The sequence below is a fragment of the Cupressus sempervirens genome, chromosome 11 (genome assembly GCF_028749045.1).
Source record: "Cupressus sempervirens isolate cs-2001-9-10 chromosome 11, ASM2874904v1, whole genome shotgun sequence".
Lineage (NCBI taxonomy): Eukaryota > Viridiplantae > Streptophyta > Pinopsida > Cupressales > Cupressaceae > Cupressus > Cupressus sempervirens.
Window position 1 is genome coordinate 543739646 of NC_143128.1, and position 24463 is coordinate 543764108.

Genomic DNA, 24463 nt, shown 5'->3' on the forward strand with positions numbered 1-24463 from the left:
ACTCTGAGCCGTGCGAGTCAATCTCCTTCCGTCAGGATTCTCTTCCCGTGGCGTATGCAGGTTCAGAAACTCCTCCCTTGCTTCTTCCACCAAATCAAGCCGTTGTCGAGTCTCCTTCAACAATCCTTCCGCGCTCTTGTTTCCGTCGGAAATCTTCTGAAACCTCCTTCGACGCTCTATCTGCTGAGCCAAAATTAAATTTTCCTACGCAACGCGTATGTCATCTTTTTCCTTCAGCTTACTCTTATCTTTGTTCAACTGATTCGAAATTTAATTCATATCCGCTTGCCTGCGTGCTAGATCCATTGGGCAACGGCGCCAAATGTTTACCGTATGGATTAATTAAGCAACGCACACAGGAAATAGACACGAACACTGAACAGCAAATAGCAGAACTCTTATTATTATTCGCATATGCCCACAATACATTATACTCGATTCTATCATATCATGATGATTACAATGCTTCCCGAAGGGGTTATAAATACTTTCCGACGAACCTTCCCGAAGGTACCCGTCGGCCAGATACATCATGTTCGCTACAAACTATTATACCCGCTACAAACTGTTTTACCCGTCGGCTACATAACAAAACTTTTACCGAAGGGACTTGTCGGCCGATGCACAATTTCTACCGACGACATCATATACCAATTTAACTGAGTATTTACCTGTGGCTTTTGCACACCAACTAATCTTATCTTCCTTGTTTAATATGCACACCTTTCTGCCCTTAAAGATCTCTTTAAGGGTGTGTTGCTATCTATTTGAAAGACCCTCCACTCTCCAATTTGTCCATTGACAGATTTTCCCTAAAACCCCCTCAACGTTAACCATATAGTTTCTTACATTACTGCCCCATCTCACACAAGAATTTTTTCAATTCTTCATCACCACATTCCTCATCTAAAGATTTGTTTCCATTCCATGAATCCTCCCAAAATTTTGCCCTATTGCCATTTCCTATGACCCAAGATATATGGTCAATAATAACATGTCGGCATGACAATATAAAATTCCATATTGCTGAGCCTTTTATTGGATTTTGGATAGTTAAAATCCGTAAATTCTTGGTAGAATCCAAATATTTAGCCTTTAGAACCCTCATCCATAACTGCTCATCATCATTTGCCAATTGCCACACCAATTTAGCCCCTAAAGCTATATTCATTGTATTCCAGTCGCTGATACCAGCCTCCCCATACTTATTAAGCCTGCAAATTTTCTACCATTTTAGTAATGGCCACTTTTTTTCTTCTCTTGCCCCACTCCAAAAGAATTTCTTCATTTGCCTCTCTACTAAATTTATCACCTTCTTTGGAGTCTTTAAACACATCATTGAAAAAATCAACATTGCTGAAACCACTGATTTTAACATCAGAATCTGACTTGCTGAAGTTAGCCACTTACTTTTCCAACTTTCCATTCTTCTTAGGCATTTCTCCACTATTCCCTTCCAAAATTCTCTTTGTTTTGTCCATGGAATAAGGGGATTCCTAAATATTTACTTAGGAGAGCTCCTTGTCTTATACCTAAATTTTTTCCTATATCTCTTCTCTTCAAGAGAGCGGTACCAAAGAAAAAAATTTCAGACTTTGCGTAATTGATCTTTTGTCCTGTCACCTTCCCGTAAATTTCCAAAGTTCTTTTCATAATTGTAGCTTCCCTCTCAGAAGCTTCTCCTGTAAAAAAGGTGTCATCCACAAACTGTAAATGTGAGATTGGGTCCACTCCCCTTGCAACTTTTACCCCTTTCCATTGGCCTTTAATCCTTCTTTCTGTGATCAGTCTTCCCAAAACCTCAGCCAAAATTATAAATAGAAAAGGGGACAAAGGATCCCCTTGTCTTATCCCTTTTCCTAATTCGAAAAAACCTTGGGGGCTACCATTAACCAGCACAGAGAACCTTACTGAATTTAGACAACCTTTAACCCATCTAATCCATTCGTCTTTATCACCAAATTTTTCAGAACTTTAAATAAAAAAACTCTATTTACCTCATCATAGGCTCGTTTTATATCCAGCTTAACCATCATTTTGCTCAGTTTGTTTGTTCTGACTGAGTGAATCATTTCATGAGCTATGGTCAGCCCTTCAAAAATTGATCTTCCTGGAGCACATCCACTCTGCTCTTCTGAAATTACATTATTTAGCACCTCCTTTAGCCTATTAGTCACCACCTTTTATATGATTTTATACACAATATTGCATAAAGATATCGGTCTAAAATCCTCAAAGGAGTTACATTCCTCCTTTTTAGGAACCAATGCAATAAAAGTGTTATTTAAATCTTTAAGAACAAACACCCCTTTCCTTGATTCCTCTACCATTTCCCAGAATTCATCTTCAATACACTCCCAGATAGTCTGAAGAAACTCCCTGTGAATCCATCAAGCCCCAAACTCTTGTCTTTCCCCAAACCCCATAGCGCTCTTTTCACTTCTTCTTTCAAGACGACAACATTTAGCCTTGCATTTTGCTCATCTGTTATGCACTTTTGAATAATTTCCAGAACCTCCTCATCTAAATCCTCCCCCCTATCCTCAATTTGACCTCTATCCTTGAAGAACTTAACTGCTTCCTTTTTTATTAGGATTGGATAACTTATAACCTCACCATCTTCATTCTTTATTGAGAAGATTTTGTTGTGAGTCCTCATTTTTACTGAATTATGAAAAAACTTTGTATTCCTATCCCCTTCTTTCAGCCACATTTCCCTTGATTTTTGCCTCCAGAACAATTCTTCTCTTAACACGGTCTCATCATACTCTTTTTTTAGCCTCTTTTCCTGTTTAAAATCTTCCTCATTCTTTCCTCCCTGAATTATCTTATGATTTAAGATTTTAAATTCAGCTTCCAAGTCCTCTTTTCTTTTATAAATGCTTTAAAAAGATTCCCTATTCCATACCTTCAATTTTCCTTTAATGAATTGAAGCTTCTTAAATATCTTAAAGGCCATGTTTCCTTCCCTCTTTGGGGCTTCCCTCCACCAACTTTCAACCATTTCCTTAAAACTATCCGCCCTCATCCACATTGCTTCAAACTTGAAGGGACATCGATCAGGGGTTAACTCCTCCTGCAATCTCAAACTAATGGGAAAGTGGTCAGATCCATGAATAGGCAATATCTCAACGTCCATAGACCAATCAACTTTAGTCCAATCCCCTCCTAAAAGGAACCTATCCAATTTTTCAGCAATATTGACATATCCTTGTCTCCTATTGTTCCAAGTGAATTCCCCCTGTTTAAAAGACATATTAATCAGTCCATTATCGATAACAAAAGATGAGAAGTCCACCTGTGAGGTAGACCTCTATCCCTTACCCCCTTTTTTCCTCTGGGTATAAAATCGCATTGAAGTCTCCTCCTACTATAGTAATTTCTCCTTGTAAAATTTCCAGCAAATCTGTAAGTGTTTTCCACAGTTCTTTCTTTTCTCTACTCTGAGTTGGGCCATAAACATTGATGACATTTAAGTCATATCTCAATTGTTTTGAGGAAACCTTTAACCATTGCCAATTCTTTTCGGACTGCATATGAATTTCCTTTATTGTTTCTTTGTTCCAAAGAACACATAAACCCCCAGAAGCTCCCTCAGCAACTTCCCATATGCTCTCCCATCTGCAAAACCTTTTTCTCAGTCCCTCCACATCATCCTTCTTTACCTTTGTTTCTTGCAAGAACATTATATTAGGTTTTGCTTGGTCTAGGCTTCTCCTGACCAAGCAAATTTTGTCAAGGGCATTGCATCCCCTGACATTCCACGAGAGGATCTTCATCCTTTCTGGGAGGGGTTCTTACCCCTTCCCGATTTCAGTTTACTCTGACCTCTTGCACTTCCTGCTATCTGAATCAAAGCATTTATTGTTGTTCTTCCTCTCTTTTGACTCTCTCTAAACGAAGCTTTATGCTTGTTGCTTTCCGACTTCTCAATGGTTCTCTTTTCTCTCAAGATCAAATTTTCCTCCAGCCCAAAAAAGTCTTCATCCTCTTCTGCCTCCCCATCTTCCTCCATCCCATTCAGACTCTCCTTAGAACTTGATTCCCCTGATTTACCCTTCAAGTTTCTGATCGGGGAAATTTCAATATCCTTAAACACCTCCTCTGTCCCCCCCTTCCATATCCTCCTCTTGCTCAGTTAAATACCCTTCATTTTCCTCCCATTCTCTATTTGCTTCTACTGGTTGCTCAGACATCAGTGCTAACTGACACTCCCTCTCCTGAGGTTCTAGATTAACTTCCTCTTCTCTGTTAATCCCATTAACATTTCTTTCTACAATTTTGCCTGTCACCCTCTCTTCTCTCAAATCCTTGATCCCTATATTCGTCCCTTTTTCACCAGTCACCACACCTTGCCCTCGCTTTACTGATTTACCCATTTGTTTTTCCTGCTTCCCATTTATTTTTGCAAAAATGTTTTCCACATCCTCCCCTAAAACCTGAACTCCTTTTGAAATCTCACTTTCCCTCCAACCATTTTCTTGACAGTTGTTTGCTCTCGTTTTTTCCATCATAACATTCTCTATATCTGCAATATCCCTCTTCCATCTGATTACACTCCCCTCCTTTTGCATCTTCAAATTTTTTGCTATCTCTTTTGCCCTTCTAAGAAGCTTTTCCTCTTCCTTTTCTTTATTATGTCCTTCTTGTTTGCATTAGTCAGAGTTATGTCCCTCACAAAGACAGAGCTCACATACCTTTAGTCCTTCCTCTATAGACACCGGCTGTCTCCATACATCCCCATCAATATAGATTTCAATCATTTCCGGGATTGGGTGGTAGTCCTTCCACATTATGCATATCCTAGGAAACATTTGCAGAGTTACACTATCCACCATTTCTACTGCTTTTATATATGTTCCCAGTTTATGACCTATCATTCTGTAACACTACTCCTGCCAGTATTCCTGAGGCAAATTTCTCAACCCTATCCATATAGAGATTTCCTTTATTACCTCCTTTGTTGGGTCAAAGTTTATGGTCCATTTCTTTAAGTGGAACCCATATCCATCCATAAAATAAGGGCCACTATTCATAATCCAATCTCTATATTGAGCTATATCCACTGTTACCATGCAGAAACCATTCTCCAAAGTTTTGGAATCCTTCACTTCCCCCCATTTCTTATCACACAATTCTTTTACCTTCTCTATTTCAAACGCTGGCCCTCCCCATTTTAGAAATAGAGCATTTTTCTCCAGAAATTCACATCTCTCCTTTACGACACACCTTTCTATCACCACTTTCTCCACTGTGCAACACGTGCACTACTGATCCTTAACTATTTGTTGCTCCAGATTTAACACTGCTTGTGGTCTTCTCATTTTTGTTGCTATTTTTTCAAAATCCACCTTCCTGCCCAAATTCACCGATGTAAATCTTTGCATTGGGTGTATTCTCCCTCCATATTCATTCAGTTTGGCTCTTCCATTTTGCCATTTTTCTTCCTTATTATGGCCCACTTTCTTCCATTGAAAGCTTTCTCTGAAAGTTCTATGCCTGCTTTGCCATCTTCCATTCTTGTTACCCCAGTAAAACCTTCCCTCATGCTTCCTGAATGGTTCCCAACCGTTACTAGCCCTTCCAAACCATCCAGAGTTTCCATTGATTTCTTGAAACCCTCTCTGGTCTCCTCGCCGCCATTGCTTCTCCATCTTTCGGTTTTCCCACACCTACTGTAATAATTCTATTTAATTAAATATTTAAATCATATATTTATTGAACAATTATTAATACATTTAACAATTATTAGGTATTATCAATACATATTATAAATTACAATTATATATTTCTTGGGTTCCATTATTAGGCATTTTAGGTTTGGGTAATCTAATATTTAAGGCCTTCCCAATATTCAATCCTTTTAATCGATTTATTACATTTAGGGTTACCATAGTACCCCAATCAATCAATTAGTTATAAATATTGTCTTATGTCTTCTATACAATATACTCATAAATAGGTTGACAAGGTGTTTATTTATTTATATTCCAACTACTATGATCTAATATTAAATTTTATTATTAGAGGGGTTATTACAAATGGCAACTGAATATATATTATGATTACTTTACATGATTCTATCAAGAGTACATGCTTTGCATACTGAATATACATTATGATTACTTCACATGATTCTATCAAGAGTACATGCTTTGCATAAAAGCTATGATCTAGTATTATTTGCAGCACTAAAATACACGATGCTTTCAAAATATACATTCTATATGTTAACCATTGCTTTGTATGTGCTTAATGATTATAACACATCCTATTTTATCAGAGCTTTGGTGTGTAGTTACAATAATTCAAAATCAAAGTGTTTTTGGCATCAATAATAAATAAAAAGGAAAGCATCTCAGACAGAACATATAAATTGTGCAAAATAACGTAACATGGAACCAGCATGGATGCTAGAAAATCACAGACCTCGAAATGAAAATGCAGTCATAAATATTCTTACTTTCTATAATTATAAGTTTATATAGGAGTCAACTGCAAAATGAAATAAGTACTGACCCTATGTAGTCATGGTAGGCACTCTAGGTTTTACTAGCTCTAAAATATGTGGGCCTGCCCATATTAGTGAGATTAGAACTTCCAGCATCAACTCTTTAACCCTCAAAGATGCCATTCATTGAAGGCAACATAGTTATCATTTCATTTCTTGCATTTTTTGGTGCTTGTGCATAGGCTAAATTGCCAGATCAATGCATCCAGGATTAAAGAGCTTTCTGCAGATCTTCAAGGTACATGTGTTGGAAAGTCAGCATTTACTGAACACTAGAATCCGACAAAACACTATATGTGCATTGAGGATGCAGTACTCTGCGTTTCCCCTTTCTAGAGTAGGACTAATAATAAATAATAAAATTAATAAATGAATGAATCAATAATAATAAATTATTATAAAATTTATTTCTAAGTTTACTATATTAGTAATATAATGTAATAAATTACTTGATATGGTAATATATATTAATAAACAAAAATAGTAATGAATGAATGGTACAATCAATTGCTAATATATATTTTTGATTGGTGATAAAGTAATGTTTTTATTAAAGAATAAATTAAGTTTTCGCCTAGCCTGAACCAGGGATGGTTACAAAAGGAGAACCATTTCTCCCAGGGAAACAATGCAATCAATCAAAGATCCATGAACAAGTCCAAACATTAAGTGATACAAATTGCTCCAGTTTTTGAAATTTAGCTCCAAGGGCTCATCAATGGAAGACGCTTCTTCCCTTTTTTGAGAACCAAGAGTACCACCAAAAATGGCACTTTCCTTCCCCAAGTTCTCCTGCCTGCTTAAATTTAAACTAGATAAGATAAGATAATGATATTAATGTCCAACAAAAGACTACAAAAAGGTCTATGAGACTGTAGAGTTACAACAATGAGGTTGGCAATAGCAGGAGCACCCAACGGTGTCCAAAAAAATAAAAGCAAACAACAAAACAAGAAGAAGAAAAGAAACAGGGAGATGCCAAGACAAACGACTAAGAGTCCTTTCTAGGCAGAAAGAAATCAGTCACAGAAGGATAAGCCTGCCGATGAGTAGAAGCTCTGCTCTGTCTCTGAGAACTCGTAGAGGAGTGTCACTCCTGCAAATAGCTGGTACAGGATCTGACAGATTTGGTAGATCTGGAATAGTTGGAGGAGCTGGTAGAGCTAGACGACCTTTTCACACCATGCAAAGGAGATAATAGTGTGAAAAAGGCAGTAATGAGCTGGGTAGAAGTATGCCGGTGAGGGAGTAGTGATTATAGAGTGCTATCACGGAGCAAAGTGGCCTCCTAAAGATAAAGTGCAAGATAGCGTTGATCATAGTAACTAAAGAAATCATAAAGAGAAAAACACTCCCAGAACAGATAGAAAAATCTCCTTCTGATCTCATAATACATAGGACAATGAAAAAGAAAGTGAAACTCAGTCTCAGTCTCATCCAAAGCACACAAATTATAGATTCGTTCCCCGCTGTCAATATGATGGTCGGTTTGATTTTGAAGACAGTGAGAACCAACTTTGAAGGACCCTAGGGAGATATGTAGGGCATGAGATCATCGTCGAGAAAGGTAGCTAGGACGAACAATAATCCCATCAAAGATCTCCAAAAAGTGCTTTGCATAAAAGGACATCCTCAGACGTAATCTAGTAGGCAGGTTAATCCAGGTAGTGGCAATGTACTGTCTATAAATTTCAAGTTTGACATGCTCATTTAACTCCTGTCGTGTGGGGAGAAGATGAGCAGGGGCATTTAGTGAGAACTGGTAAGGGGGGAGGCGGTTAATACCAATCCCAATCGATCCTAGCAAAGAAGAGGTTTGTGCATACCAACAACAAGCACAAGGACCAGAATCAGAGCTCACAATAGTAACAAAAGAGAAGTAAGCCAAGTAGGAGTATCGATCATGGTCCCCAGCCAAATCCGCAAAACCATGTAGACAATGGAGGAACCAAATCAGATTAAAAATGGCTGCGAGACTTAAAGGATGAGCACCGAACTCAACAAGAATGATACTATGAGTAAACCTATGACATCTAATGATGCACCACAAAAGAATGTTTGAACCCGCTCGATTGATGCCCAATTAGAACCAAGGAGAGACGGGCCCCAAACCACAAACCCATAAAGAACTGTTAGCCACACAAGGGAGTCCAAGAGGGATAATTTGGACGAGGTATCCTGAAAGTGATGTCTAAAGCACTGTTTCTTAAGCATAGCAAGAGAGCCCATACCCTTGTTGACCTTGGGTTGAATTGTCGGTCTCAAACTGAATTGCAGTCCATAAAACTTAACCCCCAAATAAGTATAAGACGAATTGATCTCAATCTCCTGTCCCTGAAGAAAAAAGTGAAGATAGGAGGTCTTCAAGCAGTTAAAGATCATGACCTGAGTCTTACCCAGGTTAACCACAAGCTGTCGCTGGTCACAAAAGGAAGCCAAGCCATCAAGAAGCCTCTATAAAATGTTTGGAGAGGAAGCAAGAAGAACCACATCATCCGCAAAAAGAAGAATGGAGATCAGGACTTGGTTTAGATAGCACCCATCACCTGGGAGTGAAGACTTCATAAAGAAGTCCTCAAGCTCATCAATATACAACCTGAACAAAGTAGGAGAGAGAGGACATCTGTGCTTGACCCCAATAGTGCTATGGATCGGATCCGAGAAACCCTCAGGGGTTCAGAATTTGCTAATCACAGTCTCATATAATCTCATAATAGCGGTAAGTAACATATCAGAAATCCCAATCTCGTGAAGCCTCAAAAAGGGTCATCCCAGGAACAAAATCAAAAGCTTTGCGAATGTCAACAATGCAACAATATACCTTCTCCGATTTGTGTCTAGCCTCCTCAATAATAGCCTGTAAAGTGAAGATGTGATCCATGGTCTGATAGTCGTCCTAGAAACCAACCTGCCCTCTAGTCCTACAACCTTTCCTGTCAAGTTCACCATTCAACATAGCATTAAGGGCTGTTGCATAAAGTTTGACAAACATATGCCCAATCATGATGGTTTTGTAATTCCCTGGATCAGAAAACGGATCGGTCTTATGGATAGGATAAATCAAATGCCTGGACCAAGAAATCGGGAACTCGGTGCAAATCACTCTGTTGAAAAGAATAGTGAGATAGGGACCCAGAACCGAGGCTCCAAACTTGAAGAATTCCATCTGGAAACCCTCCTCATTCACCTCTCTACTACATCTCATGGATCTGATGCCCTCATAAATGCAAGAAGGGGTGAACAAATGGCAAAACAGAGGCGGGAGAGGGTGCAAAGGAGGCTGCCCAAGGATGTCATAAAGAGCCATGGTGTGGGAGGCAAGGGAGTGAATGTCAAGGGTGGAGGGTGGAGGGGAACAACGGGGAAAAAGGGTGCACCAAAGAGTTGGGGGTTGCGGATCAGCATGGAACAAAGGGATTTGCACTGGTAAGCGGTAAAGGAATGTTTCTTTTTATGAAGAAAACAAAGGTAAGATAAACGAAGGCGAGTAAAGTCAGGGGAGTGAGCTTCAAAAGAAAAACGCATTGAGCGATGGAAAGCTTTACAGTCCACATCGAACCAATTGGTTCATGGGACAAGTATTATGGCTTTTACTTTGGAGGAGCAGCGAAGGATAGTGAGGAATGAAAAGGATGGCAGACTTTTGGATGGCCGTCGCAAGCAAGTCAAACATGGAGGTGGCCTCATAAGAGTTAGAGAAATATGCAAGGTTGATGAGTCTCGAGAGATGAGAGGAAAAAAGCTCACAATCACCATCAAGAAAGTGGAAACGAATAGGTGAACGAGCAGTAACAGATGAGAGAGCTCATTCTCAAGCCCTCAACTTGTGTAGTGGACTTTACCACATTCACTTTTTTTTTTTCTGGCTGCCTTCTACTGGGGCTTCTCAAGATTTATCTTGTCAGCACATCTCTACTCCACTCCCCTTCCTAGCCTCAAGTTTTCCTACATTCTTTGAGTCTATTACTTTACTAGAAGCCACACCAATTTTTTTATCATGCCTCTTTGAATCACAATCCTCATTCTTCTCCACCAAGTAGAATTTGAGGGATGTATCCTTCCACCAAGTCGCTTGTTTCAACACTATCTGCTTTGGACAATTTTCTACCACGTGCCTCGTTTGGAAGCATTACTCGCATCTGAAAGGGATGCCTTCGTAGTCCAATGGTTGAATCCACTCACCACTTCCTAGTTTAATGGACACTTCCACTGGGAGAGCCTTCCTAACATCCACCTCAAAGGAAATGTGAGCAAAAGTAGAGTGAAAAATGTTTTGAGAGTTTACATCCTTGCTTATAAATTTCTCACGGAGCTCTCAATATCTTTGACAGATTTCAAATCAGAATTGTAATGGGAGATTCGAAAGTCTTGTCCATAGCGGAATCATAGTGAAGGATTTAGTGGTTGGATTGACGGCCAAATACCATGATTTCAACAACAATGTGTATTTGTTCTCTTAGATCCAAATGGACTCATAGAAAACTTTCTTCCTATCCATTATAGTACTAAAAGTCAAAATAAAGAAGCCTCGAGCACCAGGCTAGATTTGAACACTACTCTCCTAAATATGGTCCTGTGTCTATAATATCCAACTATGTAGCTCTCTAAGAGAAAGCTAAAAATCCTTAAATCTTCTAATCAGTACCACTTCCTAGAATTATTTTACATTATTTGCTACTTCCTCCTCAACTTCTGCATCCAGGCAGACTGAGACGCTCTTTGCAAGCGATTCAAAACATATTGTCTTAATGGTGTTCCCATTAGTCACCTTCTTAATTGATTCCATGTATGACCCTTAAACTGAACCCTCATTCTTCTCTTCTTTGTTTGACTGACATACTAACCCATTATTGCTTTTGAACCCCTTCCTACACTCGGAGGGGTACAAATTCATGCCATTGGAGAGCTCATGGGAACCAAATTGTGCAATCAAGGCCAAGGAACATGCACCTAGTTCAAAATCCTTGAAGTCCCACCACTTCATTCTACATTTTAAACTTTCTTCTCAGCTTCGTACCCCAATATAACCATCCACACACTCATGCAATCCGCCTCCCTTTGGGTCGTTGACGCCACTATTGACGGCAAAAAATGAGGCAACTCCACACTTTACAGGCATTGGAGGATTTGAAGTTGATTGCAAAGTCTTGACTCCTATGCTGCTAACCCTAGCTGCTGTGAGAAATGTAGTAACTTGCCTCTTGTAGTCTTGACTCTGGATGCACGACAAACCATTCAATGGCCTTGAAACCTTTACCTATCCTGCAAGATTGGCGAACATGGGGACTTCGGTAGCTCTGAGCACCGCCCGCCGTGAGGGGAACCAAACTAGGAAAAACCTTAGGCTCCAAAATTGCTTTGAAGCGATTACATTGTCTCAAGGCAATCCAATCTTATTGCACAAACTAAAAGGCCACAATCAATTGTTAATATTAATAATATAATATTAAGCAATAATTAATATTTTATTGTATAGTAATCAATAATATTTTAATATCTATTAATCAATAATTAATACAATATCCTTTCTTGGTATGATAAAGATATTAATATTATATCTTGCCAACTCAAATATCCTATATTGTTCATTAATATTGACTAATGCTGATGACATTAACAAAGGCCACGCATAGCAATTTTAAGTGCCTCATAACAATGATTAAGGAATAGTCTCCGATAAATAACAATTGATTCAAGGATTACCATGTATAACTCCAAAAACATTGGAAATGCCACTAAAGGGAATAAAGGAGAAATAATACAACAATGTAAATGTTATGGAGGCGCTTGATTGTGGTTTACAGAGATGATTGGTATGGAGTGTTAACCCCAATATCGCACACGATAATAGGGCAGCTAGAACGAATCATCAAACTAAGGCTGAAGTGCTACATCTACTAAGTATGGGTTAAGTATTAGTTAGTTGTAATATAATCAGGAGGAGATATTGTTTGAATATGGAAATGTATTTGAGGGGGTGTGAACCACATAGGAAGAAGAGATAGAAACCTCTCCAAGTGCATCCATTCCCACCGCAAAAGGTATAAATTGGATGTCAATCTCATTCTTACAAGGGGTGGGACAATTTTCAGAGAGGAATGCATAGGCATGAGGACAACCATCAGAAATGGATGGTAAGGATAAATCTTGTGTAACCCAATTAGAGTACCTTTATAAATATATTCTCCATAGTAGTAACTGCAGAAGGAAGCATCTACCATTCATATATTCAAGAACATAAGTGCAGATTGATATTTATATTCATCTAAAAGGATACACACCCACCCACACTCAGACACATATATATGATACAAAGGATTAAGTGCAAGAGATCGATTATGATCATTGCCAACACTAAACTCTATTCCTAGCAGGAGACATTACAAGACAAGTTCTATATATATATAGACACACACACACACACAACCACCAATAAAGATATATATGATATGTGACATGATAATCAGTCTTGGTAGAATAGATATTGAATATAACATGTGCTGATCTGTAATCAACCTTATGCCCAGAAAAATATGATAAACAACAATGAAGAACAAAAATAGTAACAAAACACAAGAAATAATCCTGGAAAAAACCCTTCCACTTGAAGGGAAAAACCCACACACACACATATTTAATACAAAGGATTATCTCAAGAGATCGATTATAATCATTAGCAACACTAAACTCTATTCCTAGCAGGGGACATTACAAGACAAGTTCAATATATATAAATACACAACAACCAATACAGATATATATGATATTTGACATGACTAATCAGTCTTGGTAGAAATAGATATTGAATATGACATATGCTGATCGGTAATTAACCTTATGTTAAAGTTTTGCCTAGAAAAATATGATAAACAACAATAAAGAAGAACAAAAATAGGAACAAAACCCAATAAATTATCCTGGAAAACCCTTCCACTAGAAGGGAAAAACCTAGCAACACCAGAAAAGTATCTCTTTTATCGATAATAAAATGTACAATGCTTTCACTTCATGGTTGTATACAAAGTAGTCACACATATATAAAGATTTGAGAGACTCTTCACATTGCAACTGAATGTCTCTTCAATTTCCAAATTACAAGACTCTTCATATCTCCAAATGCATGACTCTTCGCATGACACATGTCTCTTCATATAATATTATCTCAAATATTATCATAAATATCTTCTCCATCCGTAAATATGTATTATCTCAATTTCAACATATGTTAAAATTAGAGATAAAGATCTTTATCACAGCTACAATCTTCAACACTCCCTCTTAGCAAGAGAGAGATCTTTAGTATGACAGACACGCATAGCTGCAACCAAAGATGTCAACGATAAATTCTCATAACATAGATTCTCCTAAAAACATATTACCTTAACATAACATAATTCATCATAGTAGTATAAAGTTAATGTTATGGAGTCACACAAATAACTTCCACCATGCCTCATCGCAGAGGGTGGAACAAGGGCTTTCATATCAAATTTCTCTTGAGAGAATGCATTTCTACCATTCCTCATTGTAGAGGGTGGAACAAGAGCTTTCACCTCAAACATCTCACTGAGAAGAATGCATTTCCAACATGCTTCATTGCAGAGGGTGGATCCACCATACCTACTTGTAGACGGTGGGACAAGGGATTGCACCTCAAACTTCTCTCATAGAGAAGAACTCATTAACAAGGGATTGCACCTCAAACTTCTCTCATAGAGAAGAACTCATTAACAAGGGATTGCACCTCAAACTTCTCTCACAGAGAAGAACTTATTAGCAATGTGTATAGGAATGACTCAAGTTCTCTCTCAACAGAGACTCCCTCCCAGAAGAGACAACTTTGATCATCACAATAAGATAGCTGATGTAACCTCCTTTTGAAGCTGAAACATCTTCCTCTGAATATATATCAAAGCAACATCCTCACCTCATTGCTTCTTGTAGCATTCTGCAATCAAGAGAGATATTAATTATTAAAGATAATAGAGATCAATGTTAAAAATATACGATATTTCCAGTGATATAACAAGAATTAATGATCGATATTCAAAGATAAAATACTTTTCTCTTTGTAGTCTAATCTTACTCGAGAATGATCTCAGCCCACCAAAAACATGATTCCTTTATTTAGCTATTAAAATTAATAATCACAGTTCTTTCTTATGACTGAAATCTTTAATACTTCCAATCAATAAACCTGACCTCAACTACAAAATCTCAGATTAAAACAAACTGATTTACAAATGTTATAATTCTCAGAATTAGCACAATAATATTGCTCGAAACAATTCCAAACTGGAACACAAAAAAAAATAAATCAGACTCAACATCTTCCTCTGAATATATATCAAAGCAACATCCTCACCTCATTGCTTCTTGTAGCATTCTGCAATCAAGAGAGATATTAATTATTAAAGATAATAGAGATCAATGTTAAAAATATACGATATTTCCAGTGATATAACAAGAATTAATGATCGATATACAAAGATAAAATACTTTTCTCTTTGTAGTCTAATCTTACTCGAGAATGATCTCAGCCCACCAAAAACATGATTCCTTTATTTAGCTATTAAAATTAATAATCACAGTTCTTTCTTATGACTGAAATCTTTAATACTTCCAATCAATAAACCTGACCTCAACTACAAAATCTCAGATTAAAACAAACTGATTTACAAATGTTATAATTCTCAGAATTAGCACAATAATATTGCTCGAAACAATTCCAAACTGGAACACAAAAAAAAAAAATCAGACTCAACACTTCTAACTAGAGAAATAATATACTGAACTCACAAAATATATGTCCAAACCAAAATGTATGTGTTAATCAAGACAGCGTCAACCATTTTCATCCATTGATCCAACATAAAATTCTGAAATGCGTCAACCCTTGATTTACAAATGCTATGATTCTCAGAATTAGCACAATAATCTTGCTTGAAGCAATTCCAAATCAAACCACAACAAAATATATATCAGACTCAACACTTCTAACTAGAGCAATACTATATCAAACTCACAAAACATATGTCCAAACCGAAATGTATGTGTTAATGAAGACAGCGTCAACCATTTTCATCCATTGATCCAACATAAAAATCTGAAATGCCTCAACCCTTGAATCATAGAACGAACACCACTTGCATAGTGAATATAAGCTGCTAAAATGTCTTGGTTGAATTGTTTGAAACACGAGGCACCTGCAACAAATTCCTTAAATATAAGGTCAAACACGAAAACATGCAGGCGAGGTCTACCATACGATATCACGTGCTCCTCAATCCATCATTATACCTTCACATCCAAAGCTTCTATTACGCAAGATAAAGCATATATAAACTAAATGGGTGAATCAATGACACACATAATGCTTGTAAACAAATTCCACAGACCCCCAATATAAATGAGATGCCCCAAGACACAAGGGATTCTTGGTACAAACTCCATAAATGTAAGGAAAAGCCCATAGAACCAAAATTAAGACCTAAAGATTTACTCAAAATAAGTAAAAGTTCCACAGTTGCGCGTTGCAATTGAACACATGCTCCTCCATCTGACATTGATACATAAAAGCCCGTAAAACACTAATTACACATCTAACCAATTCAAAACTCAAACCTCGAGCTGATAACCACAATCTACAGATTTCTCAGCCAATTCTACAGAATGAACAAAACTTAAGAGCCTTAGAATTTTACATTTAAACAGAGTCTACCTGGGATTACTAAAGGGACCGACTTTGTTGGTGTAAAGCGGAACATGGTCTCCCTTGTTGTATTTGTGATCTGAGGCGCCGCCATGAACTCTGCATGCAAATGCCAAAACCAGTACTAAAATTGCTGCTGCTTTATTCAGACTCCCTGCCATTGGTATTCCTGCATTGAATGGAAAAACCCTGCGTGGGCTACAAACGATTGTGACAATTCATAGTGAAAGGCAAGAAAAAAAGAAAAACAGAAGCCACACACAAATCCCGAGATGCAGAAACAGAAAGGAAGATATCTCTCACATCTTTTCAAATTCAGCAAATTCAGAAAGCCATGAAATACATGAGCGAGAGAAAAGAGACTATCTTAAATGCTTTTACCTAACCTGGCTCTGAAACCATGTTAAAGTTTTGCCCAAAAAAATATGATAAACAGCAATAAAGAACAAAAATAGGAACAAAACACAAGAAATTATCTTGGGAAAACCCTTCCACTTTAAGGGCAAAATCCAGCCACACCAGAAAAATATCCCTTTTATAGCTAATAAATTGCGAGTGCAATGCTTTCACTTCATGGTTGTTTACAAAGTAATGACACCTATATAAAGAATTGAGAGACTCTTCATATCACAACCGAAGGTCTCTTCAATTTCCAAACGCATGACTCTTCGCATGATACATGCCTTTTCATATAATATTATCTCAAATATTATCATAAATATCTTCTCCAGCTGTAAATATGTATTATCTCAATTTCAACATATGGTAAAAGTAGAGATAAATATCTCTGTTGCAGATACAATCTTCAACACCTTAGACCTCCACAATTTTTGATATTAGATCAAATACTCGGGTATTACGCCACTTCCAACTTTGACATACACAATACTTATTTAATCTTTGATATTGACTGGACTGAGGAGTGATCACTAAATCACTTGCATTATTGGTGGAATTTGTTTTGGTTATCAATTTCAGATTGAAGTTATCAGAACTACTTCTTGTTAAGACATTTGTATATAGTTATTGTTCTATGTTCTCGATATTGTTGATCAAAGATAATTCTCCTCTCTCTAGCAGTGAATTAAGACTATATCAGACTCATTGGCAATATCATTCTTATACAGAAGCAAGATGAAGTCACATTGGCATGATACATTTTTCCTTAAGAACCTTGTCACTATGCCACACTCTCTTTGGTGACAAACTAAGAATTGAGTATAAGTTAGAGATAGAAAGAAGTGTCTTGCAATTGGGATTATAAGAGTTTAGTCAAATCTCTGAGAGATTGCACTTGCAGACATTACATACTCATAGTCAATATTGATGATTTCTGATGTCTCAGAGAAGCAATGAAGATACATAAACACTGACTATGTTGGTAGGGCCTACCATTGGACTCTTGGGTGAAGCTGGAAGTCCATCACACAAATGTACTAATGAGGTGGGTTTTAAAGGTCAAATTCAAAATTCACGCTAACATAGGTTGAATGGCCAAAGAAACTCTAACTAATGGCTTTTCATTTTGTGACAGTCCATTGTAATTAAATCCTTATGGAGGGTCAAGAAGTATGCCTAAAAGATCAATACCAAATAAACAAGATAATCCTGAAAGGTTTACGAATACAAGATAAATTCAAATCCATGAACCTTAAAACCAACGTTCACCCATTTTGTGTGATTTGGGGGGTTCACATTTCTGATACCATCTCTGTTTTCAAAACTGAAACCATTTCTCTGTTTTCATTTGCAGTTTTCATTCGCAGTCTCTCTCTTTCTTTCGCTCTCTCTCTCTCACACACGCACATGCGCACACACACATTTTGTATTAGATCTATCAAAATACGGTCTCATGGAGTAGTTCTTATAATGGAATGGTGGGGATGTTATATTTTTTATTTTTGCTTTTTATTCTTATTTGTTGGACATGATATATACAAACAATTATAATTTAACGACACTCCTCTTTACAAACATCTAACTATTATATTCTTGGACTGTTGTTCAACAAAGGTACTTCGTTGCACCACCCACTAATTGGGGCATAAGGGTTGTGCCTGAAAAGAGTGCTTTTATTATTGAACGATTCGGAAAATATGTGAAGACTCTTGATGCTGGCATTCACATTTTAATACCTATGGTTGATCGTATTGCGTATGTGCATTCATTGAAAGAGGAAGCCATTCCAATACCAGACCAAACGGCAATCACAAAAGACAACGTTAGTATTTCAATTGATGGGGTACTTTATGTGAAGGTAAATAATACCCACTATTCTTTGAATTTAATTTCATTAGCGGTTTGATGATGATAATGGCAACATGTTCTCCAAGACCTACAAAACCATCTTATCTTGTTTAAATTTTAGAATGTTATTTAAGATTTAGTTTAAGATTTTTTTTTCCCTAGCTTACTTTGGTTCCCTTGTTTCAAAACTTCAATTTTAGGCTGTGTTTGCAAATATCTTTGTAATTGTGTGCAAAGCCATTATATAGTGGGCAATTAAAACTGAAACATGTTTAATCTTCATCACCGATTTGTTGTCCAGGAGATCCTTCTACCAGTTTGACCACTAGTTTGTGAAAATAATTAATTAAAAAAGTGTCCTGATGTAATGTCCCCTATTCATGGTATAATATAATCACTGCACTACTGCAATATTTTTATTTATTTATTTATTTTTGACACCACTTGTAATGTCGGTTGTCCTCTCAATTTATCTCTGTATGTTTTGGTACATTTATTGATAATTTCTCAAGAGACTTCTTCTATTAGATATCTTTGCAAATGTGTGAAAGGAATGCATTGACTTTTGTTGGTCAAGCTAAGTATGTGTTTGATTTGCTATGTTTGGACTTACTTTACTTCAATATGCTGATTGGATACATAGAACATTACTCAAATTGTGGATACTATGATTCTTTTAATAATTATGAAACAATATTGGAAAATATGATATTTTTTAAGTATAACCAGATCATGGTTTGATGACTACTTATTGTCAATGGAATTCAAATATAGATTATGAAGTATGAGTGTACCGACTTTGTTGCTTTGGTTATCACTGGTTATGACTGGTCTGAGAATATACACTACTACTTATATCTTCTTGATATGTTTGTGAATTATCCTCTGAATCATATCAGAAATGACGTCATACTGACGTTGTCCCAGATATCTGAATTAACTCAAATATGTCGTACATATGTTTTTTTGTTGCTTGGCGTACTTGTTCTTTTTTGTTCAACTTTTGCTCTTACCTTATTCTCTTAATCTCCCTTGAAAGTTCTTTCCATTTATGGGTATGAGGGTGCGTGCAATATGATTGGTTTGTACTAAGGATATCTGAAATTGTTTGAGATATTGTATGTATTGTGGTTCGGACTTCAAATTCTTGAATTGTCCATATTAATTTGAATCGCCCATATTCTATCAATCTCAGCAAGCGCACGAGTGAATTGTAATCACAGTGCTACCGGTCCCCAAACTGTAGTTCTTTGACGAGTTAGTATGAGGTTTACTGACTGCCAATGGAGACGATCTATTACCTCTATACGCTTTGTTGATTACCAAGGAAGTTGATCGATACTTCATTAAATATATTGGTTTTTATCATGTTCCAAAGATGAGATGAATCCCTCCTACGATGCAGATTGAATGCCATGAATAGATGGTGACTCTTTTCTTTCTGATGACTTGGATTGTGTTTAATAGAATGGTCCCTGTTATCCTCCTTCTCCAATGTTTGTTCCCCAGATTGTCGTCCCTAGTATGAATTCAAATTTTTTTCCACTTACAGATTCCTGTGACAAAAATCAGTCCTTTCCTTTCGTAGTTTCCGAGTGTGTATTCTTCATTCCGATTCTAATTTCTTTTCCCTGATTTTTGTGCAGACCACCTATTTTCTGGTTAGGTCTATGAAATCTATCAATAATCCATTCTTTGGAAAAATCAGAAATACTCTCTATATACCTTGCCTTGAGATGAAGAGTTGTGTTTGTACCATTTCAGGTTTCTTCAAATAATTCCTCATTATTCCATTTTGATAGATTTACTTTAATAGTATCTTCTTTATCTAAATCTTCAATTTGGTTCTAATTTTATTAAAATATTAATTATTTAATATTATTGTTCATATTAATATCATATATGATATTTTGTAATGTCCCCATTTTTAGCAAGTTCCTGTAGTTGGCCATTTCAGTTCACCATTGCGACCCTCGTGAGCTGATGGTGGGATTTGAGGGTCTCAGTTGTGTGGTTATAGGCTTTCAAGTAGCATAGGGTGTGTTTTGGCTTTGTTTGAGGGACTTACTATTTATATTAAGTCAATCAATTGGTTCCGATGAGCTCAGTTGAGTTAGAGGAGTTGGAGGATGCTCTCAGTATTTATTTCGGGCTTCTAGTCTGAGTTCCAAGAATCTTGGAGGGAGCGTCTATTTATAGTAAGTCACCCCGCTAGGTTCATTCATCATCAGCATCACTTTGGTGTTGTCAGATTTTGATTCTGATGCCTCTTCAGTTGTTTTCGCAAGACAGGTGAATTATTATTATTATTCATATAAATACACCGAGGTTGCTATTTTTGATAGTGTTGTTGGTTGGTCACCTCATTATCATAGCTCGTTGGAATTGGGACAAAAAGTTTTAAATCATGGGAACAAGAAACAATGGCCTTATGTGTAAAAATTTCAAGTTATGGTTGAAAAGGTCATTTTCGGAGCCAAAAGCAATGAATAAATCACATTATAATGACATTTTATTATATTTTAATGTTGTGTGTGGGAAGCTTCTTAATTGAAGTTCATTTGGGAAACTTTGTGCCATTTGGAGATTATAAATGTGAGCCCATTTAATGAGAAAAGCATCCAATTATTTGATTATCTTATTTTGCTCTTGTTGTCTTTGTGACATTTCTGAGTCTGAAGTTTGTGCCCTTGCTAAAGTATAAAGGTTTGGGATCTACCGCTGAAGTATTGTAGATTTAATTAGTAGAATCCACAGCTGAGGTATTGTGGACTTTTGAGTTTTATTATCGTCTCCTCTTTCTGTATTAATTGTGGCTGAGCATTTATACAATTGAATATTTTAATTTCTCTATTGTTAGACGAAGGTTTAGTCTGCAGATTGGAGTTTGTTTTGGGCAGCATTTGTAAGGGTAGATTGTGAATGCCAGATTGAAATTAGACTAGGTGACTTTCAATTTGACTTTGCAATTACATTTTACGGCAAAGACCAAGTTCTTAATTTGTAAAATTCAGTTAATATTACATTGTTTGAAAGTAAATAGGCTGGCTTCAAATTCTGATTTATAATCAGCCAACAATTAAATTCCCTTTTCATTATATTGCTATATGGTTTGTTGATAAATGAATTTAGAAGCTGGTGTGAACCATTTCAGAATTGTTTATTGGTGTTCGGTATTTATTAATGCAAAACTTGTAAGGCCAAAATTAAATAAATTTGTGATCAGTTTCTTATACATCCTAATATTGTGTTTGAAAATTTAAGACATCATATATTCAGTGGTAATTGGGCTGCTTGCCAAGTGTTTGGCAAAATGTCAAACCATTGAAATGTAAAAGAAATTGATACTTGATTTAGCTATAACTAGACAGAGTTATTACAGTGGTATCAGAGCGGTTTCTTACCAACTTGTAGGAATTGGGCTCAGTTTTCATTTTGCTCGGTGCTAACTTTGAAGATTTTCAGATTTGATTACTAGAGTGACCAACACTTTAATTTCTCCAGCTATGGACAGACATAGGATTGGCAGTTCTAGAGATCGATGGAGGAATGAGGAAGTTAGCATAAAAATGAATGCTTTGCAGGAGAGTTTGGAGAAACTGAAGCTTCATCAACAGAGGTTGGCGGAGAGCTTGTCGGATCTCGCAACAGTTGAGAGGGCAGCGAGGTATATGGTTTTTGCCTTTAGAAGGCCAAAATCGAGTTTGCAAGGAAGGAAGCTTGAGTTTTCCTTGACAAGAATCCATGATGCTGATGTACCTATATTTAGTACGACACCTGCTAGCCCCATCCGCAGTGTTGATGATGAACTCATTTCATAGAGATTAGTAAATGTTTTAGTAACCTTGGTGTATAGCGGCATTGAACTTCAGCAGGTTGAGGCTCCCAGAGTTGTTGTAGCTAGTGCAGAGATAGTTGATGCAGTTGTTACTACTGACATGTCCGGCTCTCTCGAAGAGGGGATTATATTTGGAGATTTATATGTGAGTTATCATAGTGTTGCTCCAGTACAGGAGGTAGTTGCTTCCTCAGGTGAGACCAATGCATGTATGGAGTCACCCAACTATGATGTTGGTGATTTGTATGCTACAAAAAAGTCAGTAGATGCAGATGCAGATAGTATGGACACATTTGATGATACATTTGATGATGCTATGAGTTGCACTGAGTACGATATCTCTTGCCAGGTATCAAGTGATGACTTCGAGGAAGTTTTGGATGGGTCCCAAGATCAGTGTTTACAGGATCTATCTTTTGAGGTGGAAGCTATGACATGTGAGGAGATTGATACTGTGAGGGCTTCCATTTCTTTCAAATGAGCAGTTGGTTGAGTTACATGATAGTTGTATCTCGGATGTAGAATTGTGCGAGGATGATAGCACACATATGAGCAATCTTGTGGTGAACAATTTTTATTCCATTTCCTATTACAGTTCAATTAGTGAGACAGAGAGCTTGCATAGGAGGCAGGGGTTACAGAGGCATCATGTAACCTATCAGTTGAAGGTGAGTGAAAGTGACATCTCTTCATCTTTTAAGTATTATGATGTGATCCGTCTGATGCTGACTACATCTAGTTGGGGTGCTCCTATGTTTGATGAGCACAGTGATAGTACTCTTTCTCTAGTAGAGGTTCATGCGCTTCGAGAGGCTGTCAAGATCTTGAAGCATAACTATTCACAGATAGTTGTTGATAGGGATTACCTTCTAGAGTGGGGTAGCACCTATTATGAGACATTATTAGAGAAAGAGGAGGAGGTGGTTGAGCTCACCCAAGAGCTTGAGGTGACTGTGGACTCTCTTCAGTGTACTTAGTGGACTCTTCAAGAGTCATAGTCACGATTGGATGAGGTGACCGTGGAGTTGGAGCATGTTTGAACCACACCAACCCTAGATCCAATTTAGGTGCATATTGTGGTTGTTGGTGAGTTTTCTTCTACGGTTGGGGATGATGGATGTGATGATGGGGTCGACACATCCTTTCAAGATATGGGTGCAGTAGGTACAGATGAAATGAGAGTATCAGCGGAGTTAGGCTCTCATGCTTGCTTCCTTCTGCTAGAAGCGAATCTATTTCTTTATCTCATACAGCTAATAGCATTGGAGTGTTAGCAGTGCCACATTTTCAGAGGGATCAACTGTGGGTCGCAGGGGAGTAGGTGGATGCTTCCATATATAATTTCTACTGCACAGAGTCCTTCATGGAGTATTTGATGGAGAGTTTGGATGTGAGGGAGGATTCATATAGAGTGTTTGAGGGTACTCTCATCCGAGGCTCTCATGCTATTCAGAGGTCGGTGGGAAAGATTGTAGAGGCTCTGCCTACTATGCTTCCCCACAAGGATTTTGAGGTTGGGTTTGCTGAGAGGATTGCCAAGGATCTTGGCCGACTAGTAGTTCAGAGTCAAAGATTGGAGCCATCTTTTGATTCACAAACTGATACTGATGAGTCCTTAATAGAGATTGGGTGTTTTTATCGCCATTACACTGTGAGGAGTGCTCATCACTTTTATTTTGACCCACAGGTAGAGGATTTGGTTTCACGTCAGTGTGGGTTGGCTCCAGTTTCATGCCATCCATTATGGGATGGGTTAGCACCATCTTTTGCAGATGGGATTGATAACTGCAAATTAGACCCTTTGCAGTATCTACACATCCAGGACAGTTTGGCAGAGGTTGGAGTTGGGGGTAGTGTTTCAAGTACCTATGGTTGCTACCATCTCCACAGTGCAGTTGGGTGTGAGTATCAATTTGATGGGGACTTAGGTGTGGATAGAGTTGGTATTTCAGTTGGATTGAGTTCCGATGGGTTGTCATCACCATCAGTGTCTACAACTAGTTTCTGGATGATTCTGTCATTCATATCAGTTATCTGGGTGCTGATGCGACATGAGTTTCTTGTACACAACACGGATATTACGCAGTTCTACCTTTGGGATCCAAGGGGATTGTGATGTTCATTTTGCTTTGAGATTGTTTGGGGACAAGCAATA

General features: G+C 37.4%; 1 protein-coding gene across 1 annotated transcript in view; it reads left to right on the forward strand.

The window, feature by feature from the left end:
* Positions 1–24463, forward strand: part of LOC149530780 (uncharacterized) — a 106015-nt gene that overhangs the window by 52960 nt on the left and 28592 nt on the right. The window contains exon 2 of the mRNA XM_089808835.1: positions 18237–18480. Coding sequence (XP_089664961.1) covers positions 18237–18480 — 244 coding nt within the window. The remainder of the gene's footprint in view (positions 1–18236; positions 18481–24463) is intronic.